The 27,346-nt window shown below is 54.7% G+C and overlaps 2 protein-coding genes across 4 annotated transcripts; both read right to left on the minus strand.

The window, feature by feature from the left end:
* Positions 1-1,575: 1,575 nt before the first annotated feature.
* PICK1 (protein interacting with PRKCA 1) lies at positions 1,576-24,011 on the minus strand. Of its 3 annotated transcripts, none has more exons than XM_055251797.2 (13): positions 23,602-24,011; positions 23,239-23,336; positions 21,725-21,836; positions 15,103-15,231; positions 12,497-12,563; positions 11,148-11,237; positions 8,384-8,437; positions 7,242-7,304; positions 4,686-4,819; positions 4,210-4,302; positions 3,471-3,521; positions 2,846-2,990; positions 1,576-2,418 (listed from the first exon to the last, which is right to left on the minus strand). In XM_055251797.2, the coding sequence occupies exons 2-13, from the start codon at positions 23,277-23,279 to the stop codon at positions 2,150-2,152; spliced, it is 1,248 nt and encodes a 415-aa protein (XP_055107772.1). In that variant the 5' UTR covers positions 23,280-23,336; positions 23,602-24,011; the 3' UTR covers positions 1,576-2,149. The 3 variants fall into 3 exon arrangements, with proteins under 3 accessions (XP_055107772.1, XP_055107773.1, XP_055107771.1); XM_055251798.2 differs by having other exon boundaries at positions 23,655-23,868; XM_055251796.2 differs by having other exon boundaries at positions 23,504-23,703.
* LOC129467360 (small ribosomal subunit protein uS14m) lies at positions 18,238-19,005 on the minus strand. Its single transcript, XM_055251822.2, has one exon. The coding sequence runs from the start codon at positions 18,979-18,981 to the stop codon at positions 18,595-18,597; it is 387 nt and encodes a 128-aa protein (XP_055107797.1). The 5' UTR covers positions 18,982-19,005; the 3' UTR covers positions 18,238-18,594.
* Positions 24,012-27,346: the final 3,335 nt, after the last annotated feature.

The following is a 27,346-nucleotide window of genomic DNA, read 5'->3' on the forward strand; positions in this document are numbered from 1 at the left end:
AAGCCACCTTCCCTCCGCAAACTCCCCTCACCTTCCAGCCCAGCCCATAGTGACCCCTCCCCACTGGTCCCTGCTGGCCCTCATTTTCTATCCAGGCCCCAGGAAGGTCTGGGGAGCCCCACGGATGCCTGGCCGGCTTCCACTTATACGGCCTGTGGCTTCCCCTGCGCCACTAGAGCAGTGACTGCGTTTGACTTTATTTATTTATTTTTTTGAAATGGAGCCTCGCTCTGTTGCCCAGACTGGAGTGCAGTGGCACGACCTCAGCTCACTGCAAGCTCTGCCTCCCAGGTTCACACCATTCTCCTGCCTCAGCCTCCTGAGTAGCTGGGACTAGCTACTACAGGCACCCACCACCACATGCAGCTAATTTTTTGTATTTTTAGTGGAGACGAGGTTTCACCGTGTTAGCCAGGATGGTCTCGATCTCCTGACCTCGTGATCCACCTGCCTCGGCCTCCCAAAGTGCTGGGATTACAGGCGTGAGCCACCGCTCCCAGCCCGTCTGACTTTATTTAACACTTAAGAGCGTTTGCTCTGTGCCAAGCCCTGTTCTAAGCCCTCTCCAGATGTTCATTTAATCTCCTAACAAGCCAATGAGGTAGGTGCCACACTTCAGATAGGGAAATTGAGGCCCAGGGAGGTCAGGAACTAACCCAGGCTGTCAGTTCCAGCCTGTGCTCTTGGCCTCCACTCTGGCTGCCCCCTTCAGGGAGGCGGTGTGGTCTGTCTGATGGCTCTGTGAGGACCCAGGTGGGCTCCTGGTGACAGCCGGCCCCTCCTCCATGTCCCACCCCTGCCAAGCCTCCCATTTGGGTTTCTGCCCAGCACTGCATGCTCAAAACTGATGCCCTTTTTCCATCCTAGACTCAGCCCACCTTGCACACCCTCTTGCCCCCACGCATTCTCAGGATGGCCATATTCATCGTCCGAACAGGAACACGTTAGAGTGACAAGGACCACTATGACTGATCACAGCAGGCCGAGGCTGGCCAGGAGAAGCAGGAGAAGTGGCCACCCTGTTTCTGCCACTCTGCAGACACTCCCCATGGCCTCTCCCCATGCCCCCCTTCCAACAGCCCCCGAGCACCTCTCCCCATACGCCTTTCCCCACCACCCGGGCAGCACAGGCACACCTGGAGTCAGCACTTACCCCTTACCACCCTCCCCTACCTGGGGGCTCAGTCGCCCTGGCTCCATGTCTGCCCTTCTCTTCCCCAAAGGTTTATTTCCTGTCAGAAGCACAGAAAGGTCACAGATTGGAGGCGGGGGGAAGGGGGCAAGGGGAAAGGGGCGGGGGTGAGATACAAAAGGCTCCACAAAGCAGAAAGCTTTGGAGGCAGGTGGCAAAGTCAGGCCTTCAGGACAGATCTGAATTAAAACGCACTGTGTCTCCACACAGGGTGTGGCCTTGGGCAAGACCCTTCTCTGAGCCTCAAATCACCAGCTGTGAGGGGACCACAGTGCTAGCCCTGCAACACTTCAGTGAGGCATAAATGGCGCATAGCAAGGGTGCTGTCAATAGATGGTGGAGGGGAAGGGCAGACGAGGAGAGTCTGAAGCCACTGCGACCACTGCGCCATCCAGGTTTGTGTTTATTCGATACAGGCCCAGAACCCAGCCCTCCTTCAGAGAAGTGGCCGAGCTGGGGGAACAGAATAAATAAAGGCCGCCGAGGTGTGATGGGGACTGGATGGGCCAGTCTGGGGCGAGGCAAGGGTGCCCAGGAGACATTGGCCCCAACCTCAGCTGTCTACCGCCGGCCCCACTCCCGGCAGGCTCCGGGGGCAGTGTGAGTGCCCACAAGGAGCAGGGCCCAGACGACTGCCACATCCAAGTCCTTTCTTTTCCTTCCTGCCCTCCCTCTCCTTCCTAAGGCAGGTCCAGAGACCAAGCTCTCCCTCTGGCCAGGGAGCCGGGAGGGGAGGGAGGGTGGAGGGGCCAGTGTCCAGGTCCCAGGCCATGACCCTGGTGCCTGTCCTGGGCAGGAGCCCAGGTTCACTGTGCGAGGACAGAGGAGCAGGGAGGCAGGCGCCCCAAGCCAGCAGGCCTTTATGTGTCGCCCCCTTGCGCGGCGGCCCCGCCCCGCCCCGATCCCAGGCTCCGTCCTCTCATGCACCCTGCCCCGGGCACCACACCCGCGGGGCACTCAGGAGTCACACCAGCTTCCACCCTTGTCCAATGGCCCAGCAGCCCCTCGTGTATCCCTGGCCGGCTCCCCAGCTGCCGTGTCTTCCTCCTCCTCCTCCTCCTCCCCATCTGTGAACTCCTCCTGGTTGAGGCCATAGGCCAGTGTGGTGTGCGCCAGGTCTACCTCGATGGGGAAGACGTCGGCATCCCGCAGCACTGCGTAGCAGTCGTTGTAGTACTTGGACATGGTGGACACGAGGCGCTGCAGCTGGAACACGATGTCCTGGACTGGGGTGGGAGGTCGGGGGACAGGCTGCAGTGGGCTCTGGCTGCCTGCCTCAGGGAGGAGACTCTCCCAGCCCACCCGGCCCAACTCTCGCCTCCCCTGGGCTTCCCACTCGGGCACTTCCCTGACCCCTCATGACCTGGCAAGGGGCGGAGGCAGGCGCCGCCCAGCCCGGGGCCTCCCAGCTCCCAGTTCAGGGAAGGCAGGAGGCTGCAGGGTAAATGGATCATGGAGTGCAGCCCACGGAGCCCACGCGCACCGGCCAGCCCCACCCCGGCCAGGTTCTGGGCAGATGGCTGGGCTCCTGGAGGGGCTTTACATCCGGGCCGTGGCCTGGCCCTGAGACCTCAGGTGAGTACCTTACCCCTCTGGGCCTCAGTTTTCCCACCTCTTTAATGGAGAGCCGACAGGGAGGAGGGCTGCGCTCACCGTGCTTCTGGTCCAGCAGCTCCATCTTCTCCAGCACATCCTTGCGCATCTGGGAGAAGCGGGCGCGCGCCTCCTGGCGGCAGCGCAGGATCAGGCGGTACTCATAGTTGCCGGTGCTCACCCGGTAAAGGGGCTCGCCTAGGGCCTGGGGCGGGGGTTGGACAGGAGGGCCTGCTCAGGGACAGCCTCGCACCGCACTGAGCTTTCAAAGCCACAGCGGTTCCTCATTCCTGAGACCTCATTTCTGAGACTTCAGTGTTTCTCAGAAGCACTCAGTGATAGCTTTGAAGAGAGGAAAAAACCAAACCCAAACCTCTGCCACATTCAATGAACATTGGCCACGAGATGGATCCCGACAGCAGAAAAATCAAAAACTTAAAAATGCCTCATAGGAGTGAAGAAAATCCGATTTTCCCTCCAAGAGTCCCCCAGACTGAGGGAGTGGTTCCCGGCCGGGTGCCCAGCACCCCGAGGCCCAGCGGGACTGGGAAGATGGCCCCAAATCTCCAGGAACGAGAGTCCAGCCAAGTCCCCCAGGTCTCTCCCGGGTTGGCCTGAGCCACCTGCTATCCCTGGCAGACCAGGTGGGGGGAGGTACAAGCCCCCCACCCCCTCCAACACTCACAATGCAGCTGTATTCCTCGTCATCCATCTCCTTCACCTTCAGGCAGTACGACTGTGTGGGACAGGTGAGGCTGTCAGAGTGGCTACCCCCACCCCAGATCCCCAGCTCCACCCCCATCACCCACACGCAGCGGGAGAGGCTGGCGCAGGTGTTCAGAGAGTCCCAGAGAGGGCAGCGGCAGGTGCTGGGGGATGACAGGGCCTGAGGCTTAGGCAGCCGAGTTGCGGCCGAGTTGACCAAACTCAAGGCCCAAGAGATGCTCTGGGAAAAAAGGGGTCTGTCGTTAAAGGAGCGTAGGAAGACCCTTGAAAATTCACACTGCACCTGGGCCTATCAAAGGCTCTGATAAGTCCTGCAGCAAAGGAACCTTGGCTTGCTTAATGGAGCATTTTCTCTCAATTCCTTTGACTATAGTATAATTAAATGTAAAACTCACGAACGTTCACTGACACCCACTTTACGCTCACTCACCTAGTCTATCCCATTGTTTAAAGGCAACAAATCCCAAGGGGTCAGAGTGCACACAGCGAGAGCCACGCCCACCCCAGGCTCTCAGACGCTTCTTTGTGCAGGCGCAGCAGAGCTTTGGCTGCACCTCCCTGAGCCTCTGGGCCCACACCTGGAGCAGACATGCGGTCGGCGCTGGCTGGCCTCGCTGGCCGCAGCGTGGCTGACTGAAGTGGGGCAGATCTCCAGGGTGGGCGCTCGCCCTAGCAGCCTGGGCACCTGGACTACTCACCAGGTACTCAAACTTCACGTCCAGGTACTTCTTGATGGTGAGGCGAGTGTCCGGGATGGCTTTGTTGAGATACGTGTTCAGATCTGTCAGCATCTGGAAGAGGGTGGGTGGATGCTGAGGCTGTCACAGCGGGGCGGGTGCCAGGGTGACAATGAATGGCACTGATGTGTCACCCCTGTTGGTGGACTCAACTATCAGAGGTGCTCCCCGATGCCTTGTCCCTCTCAAGGATGAGAAGACTAGTGCCAGGCCTAGGGCAAGCTGCGACTCAGTGGCGAGCCAGGGTCAGAAGCCAGCCCAGAGGTCAATGGCAAGGCCCAAGGGGGCACAGTGACTCACCCACAGTCCACTGTGTGGGTGACTGAGCCAGAGGCTGTACCCAGGCACAGGACTCCAGCACAGGACCTTCTCTGCATGCCGCACTCTCCCCTCCCCACCCTCACACGCCAGACACACGCATGCTCAACAGGACCTACCGGCTTGATGGTTTTCAGAAGCCGAATGCCGAACTTCTCGATGCTGCGGTGGGCATCGGCGAACTTCACAAAAGCCTCGCTCGCAGCTGGCTGGGGCTCCCGCACCCCGATCACAGAGAACACGTCCCCAAAGGCTGCAGGACAAGTTTGCCTTGAAGGCTGCCCCCACTTGGCCCCCTAAGAGAAGCCAGGGGTTTGTTGGGGAGAAGCAGGGCAGGGGGCCTGACAGGCTGGAGGCCAATGTCTGCACAGGGGCTACACCTCCAAGAGAGCTGGTCTAAACCCCCTGAAGGAGCTGAGTCTGCACCTGGAGGAAACTGGATTGACACCTCCAAGAGCTGGTCTATGCCCCCTAAAGTCCTGAGTGTACACACCAAGGGAGCTGGCCCTCATTCCCCAGAGGGACCAGTGAGAGAAGACTGGGTCGAGGTTTGTGGAGGTGGCGCCGCCTGAGGCAGAACACTGGCCGAGCCAGACACCTGGATTGGAGCAACACTGGCCGAGCCAGACACCTGGATTGGAACAACACTGGCCGAGCCAGACACCTGGATTGGAGCAACACTGGCCGAGCCAGACACCTGGATCGGAGCAACACTGGCCGAGTCTAGACACCTGGATCGGAGCAACACTGGCCGAGTCTAGACACCTGGATCGGAGCAACACCGGCCGAGTCTAGACACCTGGATCGGAGCAACACCGGCCGAGCCAGACACCTGGATCGGAACAACACTGGCCGAGTCTAGACACCTGGATCGGAACAACACTGGCCGAGTCTAGACACCTGGATCGGAACAACACTGGCCGAGCCAGACACCTGGATCGGAACAACACTGGCCGAGTCTAGACACCTGGATCGGAACAACACTGGCCGAGTCTAGACACCTGGATCGGAACAACACTGGCCGAGTCTAGACACCTGGATCGGAACAACACTGGCCGAGCCAGACACCTGGATCGGAACAACACTGGCCGAGCCAGACACCTGGATCGGAACAACACTGGCCGAGTCTAGACACCTGGATCGGAACAACACTGGCCGAGTCTAGACACCTGGATCGGAACAACACTGGCCGAGCCAGACACCTGGATCGGAACAACACTGGCCGAGTCTAGACACCTGGATCGGAACAACACCGGCCGAGTCTAGACACCTGGATCGGAGCAACACCGGCCGAGCCAGACACCTGGATCGGAACAACACTGGCCGAGTCTAGACACCTGGATCGGAGCAACACTGGCCGAGTCTAGACACCTGGATCGGAGCAACACTGGCCGAGTCTAGACACCTGGATCGGAGCAACACCGGCCGAGCCAGACACCTGGATCGGAACAACACTGGCCGAGTCTAGACACCTGGATCGGAACAACACTGGCCGAGTCTAGACACCTGGATCGGAACAATACTGGCCGAGCCAGACACCTGGATCGGAACAACACTGGCCGAGTCTAGACACCTGGATCGGAACAACACTGGCCGAGTCTAGACACCTGGATCGGAACAACACCGGCCGAGTCTAGACACCTGGATCGGAGCAACACCGGCCGAGTCTAGACACCTGGATCGGAGCAACACCGGCCGAGCCAGACACCTGGATCGGAACAACACTGGCCGAGTCTAGACACCTGGATCGGAGCAACACCGGCCGAGTCTAGACACCTGGATCGGAGCAACACCGGCCGAGCCAGACACCTGGATCGGAACAACACTGGCCGAGTCTAGACACCTGGATCGGAACAACACCGGCCGAGTCTAGACACCTGGATCGGAGCAACACTGGCCGAGCCAGACACCTGGATCGGAGCAACACTGGCCGAGTCTAGACACCTGGATTGGAACAACACTGGCCGAGTCTAGACACCTGGATTGGAACAACAGCTCCACCACTTGGGAGCGGCGTGGCCCTTTCCTCGGTCTGGGCTTCATTTTCTGCAGTAGCTGGGGTCAGCTGCAGTCAGCCTGCCCAGAGTTACAGAGTTGTCAGAAATATAAATAAGCAAGGGCCTTGTGGACTGCCAGTGGCAGTGTGAGGAGACAGGGTGGGGCCTGTCCATCATTGCGGCCCTTAAGAGGCCAGCTGGGCCGGGCGCGGTGGCTCACGCTTGTAATCCCAGCACTTTGGGAGGCCGAGGCGGGCGGATCACGAGGTCAGGAGATCGAGACCACGGTGAAACCACGTCTCTACTAAAAATACAAAAAAATTAGCTGGGCGTGGTGGCGGGCGCCTATAGTCCCAGCTACTCGGAGAGGCTGAGGCAGGAGAATGGCGTGAACCCGGGAGGCGGAGCTTGCAGTGAGCCGAGATCGCGCCACTGCACTGCAGCCTGGGTGACAGAGCGAGACTCCGTCTAAAAAAAAAAAAAAAAAAAAAAAAAAAAAAGAGGCCAGCTGATCTAGATGCTCCCCGCAGGCCCATAGCAAATCCCAGCACCTAGGACCAGGCCCAGCCCAGGGGGAGCCTGAGGTCAGGCGCTGTGGGTCTGACCCACCTCAGCATGGGAGTGAGAAGCCCCAGGGATTGCCCAGGGTCACGCCACAGGTTTGGGGGATGCCATTACCTCGGTGAGTCTGCGACAGCTCATAAAAGGCCCGTAGGAGGTTCTTGGTGTGTTCCGTCATCCCTGTGGGAGAGACCGAGTGATGCGGAACGGGGACGCATGGCAGGGACCACACTGGCCCAGGGCAAGGCCTCCAACTGCCCATGCCACCCAAGGCCTCCAACTGCACACCCCACCCAAGCCCTCCAACTGCTCACCCCACCCAAGGCCTCCAACTGCCCACCCCACCCAAGCCCTCCAACTGCCCATGCCACCCAAGGCCTCCAACTGCCCACCCCACCCAAGCCCTCCAACTGCCCATGCCACCCAAGGCCTCCAACTGCACACCCCACCCAAGCCCTCCAACTGCTCACCCCACCCAAGGCCTCCAACTGCCCACCCCACCCAAGGCCTCCAACTGCCCACCCCACCCAAGGCCTCCAACTGCACACCCCACCCAAGGCCTCTGCTAGGCCCTGATACGTGGCCTTTCCCCACTGCCCAACCACAGCCCAGGGGTAAAAGATCAGTCTGACCCAACCCATGAGGAGCCCCATTAGACAGGGGCACCAGGATTTTTTAAGACGTAGGGGTACACAGCCTGCTGTGGGCTTTAGCCCTGGGACAGCATGGGATTCCAGGGGATTCTCGCTATGTTTACAAGTGCTATTCTCTGAATTTTTATGAGTATCAGGTTTTGTTTTTTTTTTTGAGATAGAGTCTTGCTCCATTGCCCAGACTAGAGTGCGGTAGTGTGATCTTGGCTCACTGCAACCTCTGCCTCCCTGGTTCAAGCGATTCTCATGCCTCAGCCTCTCGAGTACTGATTATAGGCACGCACCATCATGCCTGGCTAATTTTTGTATTTTCAGTAGAGATGGTGTTTCACCATGTTGGCCAGGCTGGTCTCAAACTCCTGACCTTAAGTGATCCGCCCACCTCAGCCTCCCAAAGTGCTGGGATTACAGGCGTGAGCCACTGCAGCAGGCCCCTGAGTTATTTTTAAATTCAGAAGAAGGATATATTCTTAAGAACTCTTAATGCCCATGGCCCTAGGATTTTGTAGGCTGGCATTCCTAGTGCCAGCACCCCTATTGCCACTCTGCTAAGAGCATGCTCCCTGGAGTAGAGCTAGTGCCAGGACGAGGCCACCCCCAACCCACCTTTGTACAGCTCAGCGGTCCGCTCCAGCTCCTCTAGCCTCTTGACAAGCCCATCTGTCGGGATTCAAAGAAGAGGGGAGGTCAGTGGGCTCAGCAAGCCACAGGAGGCCCAGGGCCAGGCTGGGGAGGCGAGAGGCAACCCCAGAGGAGAACCAGGATGGGAAAGATCAGGGGTCCCAGGGAGGGGGATTTGGCACCTCGGGTCAGCTGGGTTCAAAGATGTTTTGTAAATGACTAGGCCCTCCCCATGGCCAGCGGAGGGTCCATGCCTAGCAGGCAAAGCTCCCGCACTTCTATCACAAAGCCTGCTGGCAGCTGGGGAGGAAGGCTGGCAGGAGCCATAGGACTGGAGATGGAGCAGCCAGGCCTCTAGCGCAGGAAGGACGTGGTCTCTGCCTCCCAAGCACACAGATGGCTCAGAAGGGAAAACACAACTTGGGGAGGGAGGGGGAAATTCAGGAAGGCTGAGAGAGCTCACACTGGGAAGAGGCCTTGGTGATCACATTCACTGGCTTAGTGTTTCTTGAGCACCTACTGTGTGCCAACCACCATGTCAGGCTCACTTTGAGCCAAGTCTTGCTCTCAAGGCTCAAAGCCCAGCAGAGAAGCCAGCCCAGTGGCTGGGCGACGGGCAGTGGTGTGACGGTGAGGGCTGCAGGGGAGGGGGGGGGCAGTCGGGCGCTCTCTGCTCCCCAGCCCCCTGTGTTGACCTGGGTCAGGGTTTTTTAGCAGAAGAAGGGAGGAGCGGTGTGGGTGGCAAGCCACCCAGGTGCCGAGGCAAGAGATCAAGGACACGAGCTGTTCCAGTATAATAAAATATAAAACAAGAATAGTCATACCAGATATAGATCTTAGATATGATTATATATATCGTTAATCATTAGTTTGTAGCAATTGCCCTTTATTCCAATATTATAATAATCCTCGTTCTATAATCATAACCTAGGAAAAACCAGGCCATAGAGAGGTAGGAGCTGAGCGGACATAGTGAGGTGTGACCAGAAGACAAGAGTGCCTTCTGTTATGCCCAGACAGGGCCACCAGAAGGGCTCCTTGGTCTAGCGGTGACACCAGCGTCTGGGAAGACACCTGTTGCCAGGTGGACCGTGGTGTAGCGGTAGCAAAAGGTGTCAAGGAACAACACCCGCTACTTAGCAGACCCGGAAAGGGAGTCTCCTTTTCCCCGGGGGAGTTTAGAGAAGACTCTGCTCCTCCACCTCTTGTGGAGGGCCTGACACCAGTCAGGCTTTCCCGCAGTTATCTGGAGGCCTAACCGTCTCCCTGCGATGCTGTGCTTCAGTGGTCACGCTCCTAGTCCACCTTCATGTTCCATCCTGTACACCTGGCTCTGCCTTCTAGATAGCAGTAGTAAATTAGTGAAAGTACTAAAAGTCTCTGATATGTAGCAATAATGGCGTAAGCTGTCTTTCTCTTTGTCTTCTCTCTCTCTCTGCCTCGGCTGCCAGGCAGGGAAGGGCTCCCTGTCCAGTGGACACGTGACCTTACCTATCATTGGAGAAGACTCACATTCTTTACCCTGCCCCTTTTGCTTTGTATCCAATAAATAACAGCACAGCCAGACATTCGGGGCCACTACCGGTCTCTGCGCATTGGTGGTAGTGGTCCCCCGGGCCCAGCTGCCTTTTCTTTTATCTCTGTCTTGTGTCTTTATTTCCACACTCTCTCGTTGCCGCACACAGGGAGAGACCCACCGACCCTGTGGGGCTGGTCCCTACAGAGCGGAGGCTGTGTTCAGGCCTCTCTGGGCAGGGAGGTGGCTGTGCGACAGGCTGTCGGGGGAGGAAGGGAGCAATTCAGAGATCTTGGGGAGGCTTTGGCCACTCGGTGGCCTCCAGGCCTGGGCTCCCCAGAGCCTTAGCACCTGGCCAGCCGGCAGGAAAGGAGCCATGTAAGCATCGTGCTGTTGTTTTTAGCTGGGTCATGGGACATCATGACAGCTTCAATTTTAGAAACCCTATTTAAGGCCAGGGAAATTGCAAGGTTTGGGGGGAAAAACACAACAACCAGTTCTAATTTCATCTCAACGGCTGGTAACTACAGTAACAAGGATTTATAGGCACCAGGAGGCTGAAAATAGCAGCCGCCACTTTTGTACACCATTTGGAACAAGCTCAGACCCCACCCCCACTTCCCTAGCCAATAAAGCCCAGTGTGCCCAGCTGAGCCTACAATTTCTAGAGGTATTTATATCTACCCCACACGCACACTGCAGAGCTGCTGCTATTTTAAAACTCGGACTGGCGACGGTAGGAGTGGGACTGAGTGTTTCGCTGGCCACCCCAAGGAGGGAAAGTGTGTGCGCATGTGTGCATGCGTGTGTAAATGTGCATGTACACGCCTCCCCCCTCGCCTGGGCAGCCACCACGAAGAGAGGACCTGCAGAGGCAAGGGCAGCAGCGCCACCTCCTGGACAAAGGAGGCGCGAGGTGGGCAGTGAGAGTGCTGGGGTGAGGGGTAAGGGGGCTGAGGGCAGGGGCAGAGGCACCTCCCCACACTAAGTCTGTTTCCCCATCTGTGACCTGAGGGACACTGGCTAAGACAGCCCAGCTGACAGCTGTGGACCCTCCGGGAGCTGGAGAGGCCTCTGGGGATGCAGAGATGGTGACTTCTCAGTTCCACGGACAGAGGCCAAGGTCAGACCCACGGGACCCACAGCAGCCTGGTGGGCAGCCATGGTGCCCCTCCCCTCTTCTCAGCCTGGGCTTGAGTCCCCGGGGCCCAAGCTGGGTAGGAAGGGACTCACCATTGCACAGGATGGCCCGGCTCAGGCCCAGAGCATCTGCGGTCCCTGAACTCATGTTCTCCACCAGCCGGTGCTTGACTTTCTTCAACACTGAGCGGGGGACAAAGGACCTGGTGAGTCTGTGGCTGCCCAGAGGCCATCCCTGCCCCCAGCCTTACCTCCATTCACAGGGAGCACCCCATAGGGGGCAGAAGGGCTGATGGGGGTGGCTGTGAAGTGGGGAATGTCCAGTGGGGAGGTCCTAGGCCCCTGCCCTATTCCCTCTGCTTCACAGAGGTGCTGGCAGTCTGGGCAGTTAAACATGAAGTGCTTCGCCCAGGGCCTGCTGCGCAACATCAACTGGTGGTCGCTGAGAGCCCAGTGCTGCCCGGGCTCAGCACAGGCTAATGGAAGCCAAGGAGGCCTCTTCCTCTCCTCTATGTCACATCAGGACCTAGGGTATCACATAAAGGAGAGGGGGAGAAGAGGGGCCCCTGGGCTGGTTATGTGAAAGTAATGGGCACCATCAATGACCGTGAAACTCGGACCCCAGACTGAATTACTGCATCTGACCAGCTTAGTCCTAGGAAAGGGACTTAGTCCCGTGTTGGAACCAGAGGGTTTCGGAGGGAGCTGCCAGAGAGATCCAGCCTGCCCTTAGCCCCTTGGCCTCTGGCCCTAGGGTGTGTGAAGAGGATTGCTGGAATCCAGAGCTGAGAGACCTAGGTGTGCGCTCACCAGGGGCTGCAGCGCCCTCTCTGGGTCTCAGGCTTTGATCCGTAATGTGAAGGTCCAGAGGACTCGAAGCTGCTGTCCAGCTCTTGAGTCTTAAAGTTTCTACAGAACCGAGGCTCAGCCCCTCTAACAGGAGGGAACTTATCCCAGGGCGCAGACCCTCTGCCCAATGCCTGAGGTCCAGTTCAGATCCAGAGTCTCCCTGGGAGCTGACGGCAGGAGAGGCCAGGGAGGAGAGCGGCTGTGCTAGAGGGCATGAGGCGCCAGGCCAGAGTTAGGCTGCTCTCCCTTTATGAAGAGTGAGGCCCTGGGCCATGTAAGCCAAGGCACTGGCCTGCAAAGGACAACCCTAGGGTAGCAAGTTCCCAGAGGAGGTGGCCGAAGCAGGGAGGTAGGGGTGAAACACGGGGGAGTGAGAAACCAGGGACAGAGTACAGGAACAGGTGCAGGGAGAGCACCGGGAGTCCTCCCAGGCCTTTCAGATTTGCTTGGTCAGAGGTCAGAGCCCACAGCCATGTAACTCTGGATTCTCCTGTCATAAAGGGGAGGGCAGGGCTGGCTGTGGCACTTCTCCTTTGGGCCAGGGCCCATCCAGGGAGGCTGCTGGACACCCGTAACTGCTCTGACCAGCTTACCAATGTCCAGGGACATGCCCTGCTTGGGGTCCGCCTGCAGCTTGTTGTAGTGGATGGTCACCTCCCCCTGGAAGAGCAGCACACACAGACTAGTGAGGAAGGCTCCAGACCCTGAGCCCCTTCCCCGCCAAGACTGTTCTGGACTGAGAATCCTGAGCCCAGCACAGGGTGTGGTGGCTCACACCTGTAATCCCAACAATTTGGGAGGCTGAGGCGGGCAGATCACTTGAGGTCAGGAGTTTGAGACCAGCCTGGGCAACATGGCAAAACCCCATCTCTATTAAAAATACAAAAATTAGCTGGGCATAGTGGCATGTGCCTGTAATCTCAGCTACTCAGGAGGCTGAGGCACAATAACCACTTGAACCAGGGAGGCGGAGGTTGCAGTGAGCTGAGATCGTACAATTGCACTCCAGCCTGGATGACAGAATGAGATTCTGTCTCAAAAAAAAAAAAAAAAAGCCCCAGTAAGGGCCAGGCTGAGAGCTGTGACATGGCCCCACCTTGTGACCCTGTCTGCTCCCAGGCCCCTCCCTTCCTACTCTACATCCAAGCCCTGGGGAATCAGTGGGGACAGGGCCGGCACACGGCCCACAGCCTGGCAGTCTCTGATGTCTTGTGCTTCGGCCAGGTCAGGCTCTCCTTCTTCCCTCCCCACGCAAACCACACTCTAAGCCTTTGCCGTGTCATTTCCCTACACTGATTATTCCCTCCTCCACCCCAAACCACCCCATCCCCAGGAATCCCTCTACTCATTGAACAGCTACATCTGAGCACTTGCTCTGTGCCTGGTGCTGGGGCACCAAGGGGAAGGGGCAGGGGCAGCCCCAGCCCCCCAAGGCTGATGCGAATCAGGGAATTACACAAACCACTTTCTAACGACTGCTCAGGAGACACAGGCTTCTCCCAAGAGGACTTCCCCGAGCACGGGAGGGCACTGTGTTCACTCTCATCCTTGCAAACCAAAAGCCCTTGAACTTGGGACCACATTCATCCAAATATAAAACAGGATTTAAAAATCAAGTCCCCAAGGGAAACCAAAATGAGCAGATGCAATCAGAGTCAGAGGTGGGGTATGAACTGCTCCCCCAGAATGAAACACAGGCGTGCTCAGGGGCCACCTCACAGTGAGCAGCTGTAGGCCAACAGCAAGCGGGCTGCAGTGGGAGTCAGGCCCGGGCTCCAGTTCAGCTGTGTGACCACAAGCAGGTCACTCCCCACCTGTGGACACCTGTAAGATGGGAGAGGAGAGTAATCCCTGCCCAGCACCCAAACAGGGCAGCTGGGCCATTGCTCCATCCCTGTCATGGCCGTGTGCAAATACAAAGAGCTCTTGTTCTCACGGGCAACCTGAGGAGCTGATATGACCAAGCCTGAGAGGACAGGGAGGGACCTGGCGAGCAGAGATGGGGAGGGGGGCACACACAACCCAACTCGGCCAGAACGAGACCCTCTGCACCTGTTCCCGTGATCAGCTCCTCTGCCTAACAGGTCATGCCTCAGGCAGTGATACCCAGACCACGTGGAGTGGTAGCTGTGGGGTCTCAATGAACCTTTCTGCTTCCTTTTTTACAACAGAGCTCTGAGCCCCAGCCCCAGGCCCTGATTTGTCCTATGGCTAAAGGGGCTGGAATAGGAGAATGTGCAGGATGGGACTCTTCCTACAGCAAGGAAGGAGAGAAGCAGGGGCCACTCAGGAGCAGGACAGGAGGATAAAGGGGAGAGAGGATGGAGCAGCAGTTGGCCTGGGTTAAGGCAGGAAGGGGGACTATCAGGGGTGCCAGAACCCGGAGGACGGAAGTGGGGCTGAGGGAGGTAGCTGCCACCCTTGGCCAAGCTGAACTCACAGTGGGGACCCTTGCCCCTGGGACTTTCTTATCATCCCATGGCTGTGCACTGCCTGCACATCAGTTCTTTCACGGTATTGGTTTCCTGAGACTCGCTAGCAGCCACATGGCTAGGAAATGGCAAAGGGGCTGCATGCTCGCTTCGGGAGAGGCCGGGATGCCGCCTGCCATTCCAGGAGGGAGCGTCCCTGCAGAGAAGCCTGGGCCTGGAGCAGCAGGTGACTCTGGTCTGTAGAGCAGCAGATCAGCTGGCCTGGGAGGGGGGTCTCTGGGTGTCTATGAGCCCAGGAGGCTGCGTGGGACCGAAAGTTCCCACAGGATGGGGAAAGGGCGCTCTTCTTTCCCTCTTAGCCCTCGCAGGCCCAGCGTGACCCGGCTGACATTATTGGGTGTCTACTGACCCAGGGAGGATCACCTTGGACTTTTAGCTTCAGCTCCAGCGCTGACGGGGGACACATGGGCTTGCCTGAGGGGTGGTTCCGAGTCTGTCAGCTCCCTGGGAGCTCACGGGGACCTTGTGGTCTTGCTGCCCACTCTCTTGCCAAGGTTCAGCACAAGTCCTGAAGCACAATTACTATTTATTGAATGAACGAGGGATGGACGAGGAAGGCTGGAGTGTGACCCTGACCCTGCACGTGCCAAGGAAGGGGGTGGTGAGGGCTGATACCCCCTTCCAAGCCTGCTGGGGCCTCTGGCAGCCTGGAGGTCTCAGAAGCATGTGTGACTGCCTCTGGACACCTGCTCTGCAGCAACCCTTACCTTCACCTCCTGAATCATCTTCGCCACCTCCACCTTAGTTTTCCCTTTGATTGACCTGCCATTGACACCGGTGATCTCATCGCCAGCTGCCACTGTGCCATCCAAGGCTGCTGGGGTGTTGTCAAATACCTGTGGGTGCATAAGGAGAGTTGTGGGGGAGGAAAGGGAGGGCTAAGATGGAACCTGGGAAGACACCTGACTACTGCCTGGCTCTGTCTTCCACCCTACCCTCTGCTCTCGTTTTTTGAGAAAGCGTCTCACCACCGGGGCTGGAGTGCAGTGGCGTGATCACAGCTCACTGTGGCACTGAACTCCTGGGCTCCAGCAATCCTCCTGCCTCAGATACATAGTCAAATGATTTTTTTTTTTGAGTCGACGTTTCGCTCTTGTTGCCCACGCTGGAGTGCAATAGTGCCATCTCGCTCACCGCAACCTCCGCCTCCCAGGTTCAAGCAATTCTCCTGCCTCAGCCTCCCGAGTAGCTGGGGTTACAGGCATGCGCCACCACACCCGGCTAATTTCGTATTTTCAGTAGAGACAGGGTTTATCCATGTTGGTCAGACTGGTCTCGAACTCCCGACCTCAGGTGATCCACCTGCCTCAGCCTCCCAAAGTGCTGGGATTACAGGCGTGAGCCACCGTGCCTGGCGTCAAATGATTTTTGACAAGGGTGTCAAGAACATTCAATGGGGAAGGACAGTCATTTCAACAATGGTATGTGAAAAATGAAGTTGACACTACTTAACACCATATACAAAAATTAACTCAAGGCCAGGCGCAGTGGCTCATGCCTGTAATTCCAACACTCTGGGTGGCCAAGGCAGGCGGATCACCTGAGGTCAGGAGTTCGAGACTAACCTGGCCAACATGGCAAAACCCCATCTCTACTAAAAATACAAAAATTAGCTGGGCATGGTGGCAGGCGCCTATAGTCCCAGCTACTCAGAAGGCAGAGGCAGGAGAATCGCTTGAACCTGGGAAGCGGAGGTTGTAGTGAGCCGAGATCATGTCACTGCATTGCAGCCTGAGCAACAGAACGAGACTCTGTCTCAAAAATAATAATAATAATAATTAACTCAAAATTGATCAAAGACCTAAACGTAAAAGTTGAAACTATAAAACTCAGAAAAACGCCTAGCCCAAAACCTTCATGACATTGGATTTGACAGTAATTTCTTGGATATGACACCTAAGATCCAAGTAACAAAAGAAAAAATAAACAAATTGAACTTCATAAAGATTTTAAAACTGGTGCATCAAAATACACCATCCAGTCTGGGCAATGTGGCAAAACCTTGTCTCTACAAAAAATACGAAAATTAGCTGGGCATAGTGGTGTATGCCTGTAGTCCCAGCTACTTGGGAGGCTGAGGTGGGAGGATCGCTTGAGCCTGGGAAATGGAGGCTGCAGTGAGCTGAGATCCCATCACTGTACTCCAGCTTGGGCAACAGAGTGAGACTCTGACTCAAAAAAAAAAAAAAGAAAAGAAAAGAGAAGAGAAGAAAAGAAAAAAACATTATCAACAGTGTAAAAAGGCAACCCACAGAATGGGAGAAAATATTTGCAAATCACATTTTTGATAAGGGATTAATATCTAGAATATATACAGAATTCCTAAAACTCTTTATTCTTTTTTTCCTCTTAGCCGATTGTGCTTTGTAGAGAATTCTTAAAACTCAACAACAAAAACCAAACAACCTAATTCAAAAATAGACCAAGGGCTGGGCACGGGGGTGCACACCTGTAATCCCAGCATTTTGGAAAACCAAGGTGAGAAGATCTCCTGGGCAATATGGCAAAACTCTGTCTCTACAAAAAAAATACAAAAATGAGCCAGGCATGGTGGCGCGTGCCTGTAGTCCCAGCTACTTGGGGGGCTGAGGTGGGAGGATTGCTTGAGCCCAGGAGGTTGAGGCTGCAGTGAGCCGTGATCGCACCCCTGCACTCCAGCCTGGGCGACAGAGCAAGATCCTGTCTCAAAAAAAAAAAAAAAAAAGTTAAGATGGTAAATTTTACCACAATAAAAATATAGAAAAAAACAGAACAGAGAATACAGAAGCAGGATGTCATCATCGAGATACATGACAAGAAGGACACGGCGTTCCCAATGACGCCGCCCTCTGAGGATCTGGCACAATAAACAAAAGCCTGTGCCTGCAGCTATCATCACGACTCCTCCTAACACCAGGGACAAAAAGAAAGTCCTCAAAGTCCTCACAGATCAGAAATAAAACACATCACAAATAAAGGATCACAAATAAGAATGGCAATAGCCATGTGACAGCAAAGGACAATGTGACAAGGCCATCACACTTCCATGAAGGAATTACTGTCAACCTTGACGTTCATTCTTGAATCGAATGAGCCAAAATGTCAACTGAAAGGAATATGGGAACCACAATGACCAAAAACGACAGACCCGAGGTCTCAAAAAATTGACATCCCACATGCCCTTTCTCAGAAAGCTACAGGAGGATATTCTCCACGGGAGATCAGGGAGTAAACCAGGAAAGGGACCCCCAAGATGGGGGAATCCAAAGAGAAGGGGCAGGGGCAGGGGGAGGGCACAAGTGGGAGAGACTACAGGGCGGAAAACAGACTGAAGAAAATGGGGCCGGGCATGGTGGCTCACGCCTGTAATCCCAGCACTTTGGGAGGTCGAGGCAGGTGGATCACTTGATGTCAGGAGTTCGAGACCAGCCTGACCAACACGGTGAAACCCCGTCTCTAGTAAAAATACAAGAATTAGCCAGGCCAGTGGTGGTACGTGCCTGTAATCCCAGCTACTTGGGAGGCTGAGGCAGGGGCATCACTTGAACCTGGGGGCCAGAGGTTGCAGTGAGCCAAGATTGCACCATTGCACTCCGGCCTGGCAACAGAGCAAGACTTAATTTCAAAAAAAAAAAAAAAAAAGATGGGAAATTGTGGAAAACATACTGAGAAAACAAGGAGAGTGCAAATGAAAAAAAAAAAACAAAAAAAACAGGAAATTACCTCCACCCTCTCAAAAAAGAAGAAAAGGCTGAATTAAGAAAAGAAACATAGATTCCTCAGAAAGTTAAACATAGAGTTGTTTTGACTAGAATGAGTGCTCTGCAAGAGTGAGATCTTTGTTTTCTTCAATTTTTTTTTTTTTTGGATTATGTATAAGATAACATTTTATGAAATAATGCTCTTAAAAATACAAAAACCCCTCTGTTATTAAAAGATTAAACTTAAAAGGAGGGTATAAAAAACATTCACAGAAAATATTTATTATACTCCTCTTTGCACTATGTACGGGAACAGTATGTTTGTTAAGTCCAAGAGAAAAGATAATTCACTGACATGAAACACCCAAATTTCTTCATTTTAAAAGTAGTTTAGAGATAGCATCAGGTAGGCCAAACAACTGTACTGGGCCCCTGTAGAGACTAGGGTTTGGTCTATTCAAAAAATCTTTGCTTGCTGGAACTGGCTTCCCTGCAAGCTCAATAGGTTCTGGAGCTCATTTACCACATCGCTCGCTGAATCCCAGAAAGTTGCCCGTGGTCAGCTAAGTGACGGAAGACTATACGACTAAGCCTCCAGCGCCGCTTCACACCACGCGGACGGGACGTCATAACACACCGATTTCTGATTCTAACAGGACAGCTATCCCGGGGAAGGGCAGCAATTTCTTCATCAGCCACATCCTGAAGAATTTTTGGCAAAATGGTATTCTTCCTGAGTGAATTAATACGTAGCCTCTCATCTGCATATTCATAGGCCATTTTTCGTCTCTTCACATCGCGCCACATTCTCCAGTCTACATAGTGAGTTCGAACTTGGCCTGAAGCTGATGAAGGAACCATCTGCTTGAACGTCCACAACAGCGAGCCCAGCATGAAGGCCGCCATGTTGTCCACTACAAACTACCTGTTTTCTTCAATTTTTTATCCCTAGTGCCTACAACAGAGCCTAGGAGGCATTTGGAAAAGATTTCCCGAACAAAATCTCTGTTGTACTAATATTAATTTAGCCAAAAATGGAAAAATAACTACGTTGGAAAGGTGGGATGAGAAGAAACAGACTGGTCATGGGAAGAACTAAATTCTCATCTACTGGACGAGGCAAAGTCAATGGATATTTACAGGTGACAGATCAAGAAAGAACAGGATAGGCTGAGCACGGTGGCTCACGCCTGTAATCCCAGCACCTTGGGAGGCTGAGGCGGGCGGATCACTTGAACCCAAGAGTTTGAGACAAGCCTGGGCAACATGGCAAAACCCCGTCTCTACAAAAAATACACAAAAATTAGCCAGGTTTGGTGGCACATGCCTGTAATCCCAGCTACTTGGAGGCTGAAGTGGGAGAATCATCTGAGTCTGGGGAGATCAAGGCTGCAGTGACCCATGATTGCACCACTGCACTCCAGCCTGGGCGACAGAGTGAGACTATTGAGAAAAATGGAAGCCCATGCATGAAGAGACAGAGAAAGCCGGGTGAGGTGCCCAGGGGAAGGGCAGTGGATTGCTATTATTTGACACAGGCCTTTTAATGCTCTTGACTTGGTAAAGGCAAGTCATATGGCACTTTGATAAAAACGAAATTGAATTTAAAAAATTCTATGATGATGATGATGATGATGATGATTATTTTTGAGATGGAGTCTCACTCAGCCGCCCAGGCTGGAGTGCAATGGCACGATCTCAGCTCACTGCAACCACCATCTCCCGGGTTCAAGCGATTCTCCTGTCTCAGCCTCCCAAGTAGCTGGGATTACAGGCACCCACCATCATGCCTGGCTAATTTTTGTATTTTAGTAGAAACAGGGTTTCACCATGTTGGCCAAGCTTGTCTTGAAGTTTTCACCTCAGGTGATCTGCCCACCTCAGCCTCCCAAAGCGCTGGGATTACAGGTGTGAGCCACCCGCACCCGGCCAGTTCTATTATTTTATTGGCTGGTGGTTCACACCTGTAATCCTAGCACTTTGGGAGGCTGAGGTGGGCGGATCGCTTGAGGTCAGGAGTTCGAGACCAGCCTGGCCAACATAGCTAAACCCTCTCTCTCCTACAAATACAAAAATTAGCTGGGCATGATGGCGCACACCTGTAATACCAGCTACTCGCGAGGCTGAGGCATGAGAATCGTTTGAATCCAGGAGGCAGAGGTTGCAGTGGGCTAAGATCATGCCACTGCAGTCCAGGCTGGGCAACACAGTGAGACTCTGTCTCAAAAAAAAAAAAATCAATTATACGATTTTATAATGTCTGATCATTCTAAGCAAACTTGCACCCAAGGTAGGTAGAGGGAGGTGGCAAGAGGCTGAGCAGACACATGGCCAGGAGGCCAGGCCTGGGGAAGGCTTGGCTAATGCCTCCTGGGTCACAGGAGGCCAAATGGCTCATGAAGGAGGCAGCACTGTGAGCAGAAGCAAGACCAGGTCAATCCTGGGAATCTGTCTTCCAGGCCTACAAGTGACTCCTTAGCAAGATCCTCACAGAGGCCAGTTTCCCATCTGCCACCAGTGAGAGGGTTAGAACAGATCTTCCCAAGGCTACAGCAAGGTCACTGACTTGAATGAGCCACACAGTGAAGGAGGCCCCACAGCAGGCCTGTCACCACTCCTGAGTTACAGTGGACAGAATATCACCAGCACAGCTTCCTCTACAAGAGACACAAGAGTGCTCCTTACCACTGGCAGAGCATCTGGGAAAATGTACAGCTACCTGGAAAATAGCAGCAGCTACTGCTTAATGCATGGTTCTTTCTTTTTTTTTTTTTGAAACAGGGTCTCATTCTGTCACCCAGGCTGGAATGCACGGAATGCAGTGGCGTGATCTCAGTTCACTGCAACCTCTACTTTACAGGTTCAAGCGATTCTCCTACCTCAGCCTCCCAAGTAGCTGGAAGTACAGGCATGCACCACCACGCGCAGCTGATTTTTTGTATTTTAGTAGAGATGGGGTTTCACCATGTTGGCCAGGCTGGTCTCGAACTCCTGACCTCGTGATCCACCCACCTCGGCCTCCCAAAGTGCTGGGATTACAGGTGTGAGCCACTACGCCTGGCCAATGCACGTTTCTTAAGTTCTAGTGTGTTATGTCATTTTGTTGAGTTTCACAAGAACCCAGAGATGATTATGTCTACCTGTTTTAAATCCCCGCTTTCTAGGTGATGAAACTGAGGCCCAAAGAGGTTAAGTAACTTGCCAGTAAGTAGGGAAGAAGCTTGCATTTGAACTCAGGCCATTATTTCATCATGTTCCTATGACACTTCATTTTGGCTAGTACCCAAGGCTGATGGTTTTGTTGATTCAACAGTCAATTTCTATTGCATGTCCACTATGTGCCAGGCACTGTCCCTGGTGCTTACTGCAGTGAAAAAGCAAACCAGGACACTGCCCTCAGTGCAAAGAGTCTACTCTACTAGACAGAGGGCAAATAACAAGTAATGAGTGCCAAGAAGGAAAAAAACAGAGCAACACAGGGGAGAAGACAGGGCAGACCAATGCAGCGCAGGTGGTCAGAAAGCCCCTCTGAGAGGGTCAGACCTCAAGAATGAGAAGGAGTCAGCTATGCAGCATGGAGAAATGAACCTGCCTTTGTCATGCCCAAGTAGGGATGTACCTTGTGCCCCCCCTCCAAAGTGCCCAATACCTGGACGATATAGAGGCAGGGACAGTACTGGGCCCCTCCTCCAATGCTGATCCCGATCAGGTTCTGAGCATCCTTCTGCAGGGTCACCTTCCCAGGCACAGTCGGGATTCCACTAGAAAGAAAAGCAAGCTAGGCTGACTCTCCTGGCGGAAGGATGACTGGAGGGGGTGGGCCCTCTAAAACTCCTGAGGGGCTCCACTGGCTGCCCAGCTTTTTCTCTCCCTCCCTTGGACAAAACAACATTTTGTGCTGGAACATGCACAGCTCTTGGAGTTAAGCAGATGTGGGATCAAACCCCAGCTCTGCCATTTATCAGCTATGGAACTTGGTTTTTTTTGAGACGGAGTCTTGCTCTTGTTGCCCAGGCTGGAGTGCAATGGCACAATCTCGGCTCACTGCAACCTCTGCCTCCCGGGTTCAAGTGATTCTCCTGCCTCAGTCTCCTAAGTAGCTGGGACTACAGGCGCCCGCCACCATGCCTGGCTAATGTTTTTGTATTTTTAGTAGAGATGGGGTTTCACCATGTTGGCCAGGCTGCTCTTGAACTCCTGACCTCAGTTGATCCGCCTGCCTCAGCCTCCCAAAGTGCTGGGATTACAGACGTGAGCCACCGCGCCCGGCCAGCTATGGGACTTGGGTAAGTCACCCTCTGTGCATCTCAATTTCCTCATCCATAAAATGGGGATGAGCACCCTCATCAGAGTTCTTCTAACCATGCATGGACGGCACTAACAGCAACCCAGTCCACAGCAGGCACTCTATAAAAATAGGTCCCCCTTCCCTTTCATTTATTTGATCTCTGAGATTTGAGCCAGGTTCTGTCCTTGTCACCTTATCAGGCATCTATGGAGTATGATGGCCACCTACTCCAGGGAGTCTTCCTCTATTAAACTGTCTACCTCCCACCTCTCAACTGCTCAATTACCTGTCAGTTTCCACTATAAATAAGCATTGACTGGTGTTTTATGATAAGTACTCACGCTAATTCACTTATTCATTCAAAAAACATTCCCTAACAACCTACTGACATCAAGTCCCTTACTAAGTGCTGAGCACAGAGAAAGGCATTGCACCCACTGCTTGATCTGAAAGAGGATATATTCTAATGGGAAGACAAATCTAATTTTTGAAAATCTGTCCTACTAATAGCCTATGTTGGGAAGGAAGGTGTGTCTACAATATTTCTATTCAACCTTCAAAACCTGGCTCAACTGCTACGTCCTCCATTAAGCTTTCCTTGATCACCCCAGCAGAAGCACTGCTCCATCTGCTTTGCTCTTCTTGTCACCAAGTCATGCTAACAGTGCCCTTATGGCACTGAGCTGTGATTATCCCTTTAACTGTCCACAGCCCCCTACAAATAGTGAGCTCCTGGGAGAGCAGGGTCCATTGCTGCTTCAGTACGACAACTGATCCACCGCTGAGAAGCAAGGGTTTGTGGGACTGGGAAGTCCAAGGAAATGAGGAACTTGGGGCTCCTATACTGCTGGAACTTGGGGGAATAAAATACTCACAGTTTATCCTCTTCGATGTCATAATCCAAGTCTGCAAACATGGTTCCGAGAGTTGGAGTGGGCTGGCTAACTGCCCAGCTCGGTAGGGGAATGGGGAACTGGATCGGGGAGAGAAAGGAGCATAGGATTTAGGGAACCGAAGTGCCTAAATGCCAACGCCACCCCTCCCTCCACCACCCTCATACGGGACAGCAGGGACCTCCTCTTCCCCTCTGGAGTGGGATGGGGCAGTCTCCGGGTGGGGGGCTGGGTAGGTGATTCTTACTAGGTACAAAGGGGGACTCCAGGCCAGGACGATGGGCTCAGATCCCAGAGCCCGCCCCACGGGTCTCCAGGCCCTGGGGAGCTGCCTCTGTCGCTCACCGGAAGCGTTGGTCCCACAGCCGGGTCCGGGCCAGGCTGGTACCTGAACCCACCTGCCGTTCCACCTGGCGGTGGCCGCGATTGTCACGTCACTTCCGGCAGGACGCGGAAGTCCCGCCTTTCCCCCCCACTAGATATTTGCTCCAATCCCTGCAGACAATCCTTCCCTTCCCGGCTCCCGGGACGCTCGGAACCAAGAACAAGAACAAGTATTGGCGGAAGCTCGCCGTTAGTAGGAACAAGAGAAAACAGAGGAACGGTCTGGACAGGCCGACAGCGTCTAACCCCGCCCTTTGCCCTGCCGCCGCCGCCATCTTGGGAAGGGCAGGGTTTGTCCCAGCTTCCTCAGCCGCACTCGGGCCCGCGCCGGCCCGGCGGTTGCCATGGCAACGAAAGCATCCCTGAGCCGGGGTTACCTCCGGCGAGGCTCAGTGGACTATAAACCCCGAGACAGCATGCCCTTTCACCCCTTCACCACCTGGGCCTGTGACTCCCCTACTGGAATGGCCCTTTGAGGTCCCAGCACATCCCAGTTTCGCCAACTTAAGTGCCAAAGAGCGGGGAGTGATTTTGTGCAGGGCCACACACAGTTGGTATAAGATCTGGATCGTGGCCCTGAAACTCCCGCCGCCTAGTCTAGGGATCTTTGAACGTCCAAACACTAAACAGAGAGCCAGGAGAGGTGTATTCAGTGGGTCTTGCTATTAAGGACAGACTGGACATACTCCCTTCCCTTTATGTGCCTCAGTTTCCCCATATGTAAACCAAGGCCATTGAGGTGAATGTTTTCGATGGTATATGGTGAAAGGTTTCTCACACCCCCTTCTCCTTCCTTAGTCCTGACGAGCAGCCCCCCCGGGTCCCAGGGAGGGTCACGGTCCGCATGTACCTGAGGCTCGGGAAATGCTAGCTGTGCTCCCCAGTTGAAGAGTCTGAATCTTGTCTTCTCGCTAGCCTCTGCTGCCACTGCTATCGTGTAAAGTGGCTTCCCTGGGGGAGGTTGGCTCCCCCAGAGCCACAGCCAGGCATCCACCTCATCCGGCAGTATGGGGCCAGGCCCATCCAGCTTGCTTCCCCAGCTGCCCCAGGAGCCATGGAAGAAAGATACAGAAGGATGATTATCCGCATATCCCACGGCCGATGGAAGCCCCACCCTACTCTCTCCTTAGGTGGCTAATTGAGTCCGGACAGATGTGCAGAATGCCGTGACAACAACAGCCTTCCCACGTGTCCACTGCTCTCCAGTCAGATCACTTTCGCAGAATTTTAAAGCTCACCACCACGCCGTGAGAGAAGACCAAGTCTTGCCAGCCACGTTGCGCAGGCAAGGAAACGGAGGCCCTGGGAAGCCTCTTCCTCTGGTATCATAGCGGCAGGGCTAGGGCTGGGAAAACCAAGCTCTGTTTCCAGGCCAGAATTTTGGTTTCAAAAAGCAGCAGTCTAAGGCCAGATGCTGTGGTGCACACCTGTAATTCCAGCTATTCGGGAGCCTGAGGCAGGAGAATCGCTTGAAAATGGGAGAGGGAGGTTGCAGTGAGCCGAGATCAGGCCATTGCACTCCAGCCTGGGCGAGAGAGCAAGACTCCGTTTCAAAAAAAAAAAAAAAAAAAGGCAGCAGTCTCCAAACCCAGGTGCCTTAACATGGACTGTGGCTCTTCCAGCCCATGACCATGCTAGCTCAAGCCCAGGCTCTGCCATTTTGTAGCTGGGAGATCTTGGGTGAGTCACTGTCTCACTCTGAGCCTTGAGTACCTGTAGAATGGGGAAATGACACCTGCCACCAGGTATTTGTGAAAGTCAAGATTAAAAGGAGAGGCTGGGCGCAGTGGCTCATGCCTGTAATCCCAGCACTTTGGGAGGCCAAGGCGGGCGTATCACAAGGTCAGGAGACCGAGACCATCCTCACCATCCCAGATAATCCAGGGTGTTGCGTGGGCCCGGAGGAGGGGCTCCTGCCCAACCAAAGGCCAGCGAAGGCTTCTTGGAGGAGGTGCTGGTGGTGCCCAGGCTGAGGCAGGCAAAGGGAAAGAGGGAAAGGTGCAAAGGCTTCCTGTGGCGGGTGGTGGAGGGGACAAGGCACAGTCCCAGGCCCCTGGGAATCACAGTCTGGTGAGGGAGACAGTTGGGGGCAGCGACTGGCAAGGGCCTCAGAGGGGAGGGCTGGGTAGAGCCCCTTCCTCAGGATGGGTAGGATTCTAGGGGTTGAAATCAGGATGAGGACACCCACCCACTCCCAGGAGGCTGAGCTAGGGCTGCGGCTCACACCCTCCCTCTTCAGCTCGCATCTCCTCCTCCCCTGAGGCTACTCCTGAGTCCGTCCAGGCGCCAAGGCAAGTGAGCTCTGTCCTGGCCTAGCCCTGCCACTGAAAGTTGTGTGACTCTGGGCCTGGGTCCCCTCCAAGCTTCCATCCATGTGGCTCTGTCTGAGGTTCAATCCACAAGGGCTGGCTCTGCTGCCCACATTCCTGGGGAAGTGCTGCCACCCGGTGGCCATTAGGAAAGACAGCTCCTGGAGCCCGCGGCCAGCCACAGAGCCCCCAGCTTTCCACACCTGCCACTGTCGCCACCTGCTGACTCAGGGCTGCCGTGGAGCTCAGGGGTCTGTATACTTTGTGGACGGGTGAGCTGGTCTTGTGCATGCCCGCGTTGTGCCTGGCTGTCCGCTCTGCAGCCACCGCTGTCCCCCAGCCCAGGCCTGCAATCCTCCTTACTTAAAGGTCCAGAAGCCGGAGTGGGTTGCTGGAATTTAGCTCAGTTGGTCGTCAACATAGACAGAGTGTGGGCTTTCAGGTCAAGCAGATGACAGTGACCCTGGCAGCTAAGGCTGGGTGTCTTCTGTGCACAGGCCCAGAACCGAGCAGCTTCCATTCCTTTTCTCACATGAGCCTCAGCAGTGCGGTGATCCCACACGCTCACTCATTCACGCACTCATTCATTCAGTACATATTTCTTGAGCACCTACTACGTCCAGGCCACACACCAGGGAATGAGACAAGCAAGGCCCTGCCTTGACAGAGCCCTCGTGAGTGGGAGGAGCAGGCAATCAACTGGTAAGCAAAGAATTGGCTGCTTCCAGCTGGTGGCAAACACCAGAGGTTTTATAAAATGGAGGGGTGGGAAAGGTGATGGGTGCAGTGGCACAATCTCGGCTCACTGCAACCTCCGCCTCCTGAGTTCAAGTGATTCTCCTGCCTCAGCCTCCCAAGTAGCTGGGATTACAGGCAAGTGCCACGACACCTGGCTAATTTTTGTGTTTTTTTGTAGAGATGGGGTTTCACTATGTTGGTCAGGCTGGTCTCGAACTCCTGACCTCAGATGATCTGCCCACCTCGGCCTCCCAAAGTGCTGGGATTACAGGTGTGAGCCACTATGCCTGGCCCAGGGGTTCTTTAGACATGCTGTTCTGAGAGGGTCTCTCTGAGGAAGTGCTCAGGGACACCTGGGAGGAAGCAGCAGGACGTTTCTGCGGCAGGTGTGCACTGTCACCCTCGAGCGGCCTGAGAAGAGGTGGCGCAGCCAGCAGGGGCCAGTCCTGCGTTCTTACCCCCTCATGGCACAGATGCCTGCACAGTGGCTGGTGATGGGGCCTGCGCTTGCTTGCTAACCAGTCTCTGGTCTGTTTTCTACAGACGGCCAGGTCCCTGAGGGCAGAAACCTGGTCCATCCAGGTCACACCTCTGTCCCCAACACCTAGCACATTGGTTAGCATGGGGTGACACTCAACACCTGTCTGTTAAATGAATGA

This window comes from Symphalangus syndactylus, chromosome 18, assembly GCF_028878055.3.
Source record: "Symphalangus syndactylus isolate Jambi chromosome 18, NHGRI_mSymSyn1-v2.1_pri, whole genome shotgun sequence".
Taxonomy (NCBI): domain Eukaryota; kingdom Metazoa; phylum Chordata; class Mammalia; order Primates; family Hylobatidae; genus Symphalangus; species Symphalangus syndactylus.

What these genes read in the sequence shown, in the direction of transcription:
- PICK1 (XM_055251797.2), bottom strand. Translation starts at nt 23,279, where the DNA reads ATGTTTGCAGACTTGGATTATGACATCGAAGAGGATAAACT. An exon ending in TTCTGAAAACCATCAAGCCG is followed by an intron (nt 4,303 to 4,685) that starts GTAGGTCCTGTT and finishes ACCCTCTTCCAG; the next exon opens with ATGCTGACAGATCTGAACAC. An exon ending in GCTGCTGGACCAGAAGCACG is followed by an intron (nt 2,419 to 2,845) that starts GTGAGCGCAGCC and finishes CTCCCACCCCAG; the next exon opens with TCCAGGACATCGTGTTCCAG.
- LOC129467360 (XM_055251822.2), bottom strand. Translation starts at nt 18,981, where the DNA reads ATGGCGGCCTTCATGCTGGGCTCGCTGTTGTGGACGTTCAAGCAGATG.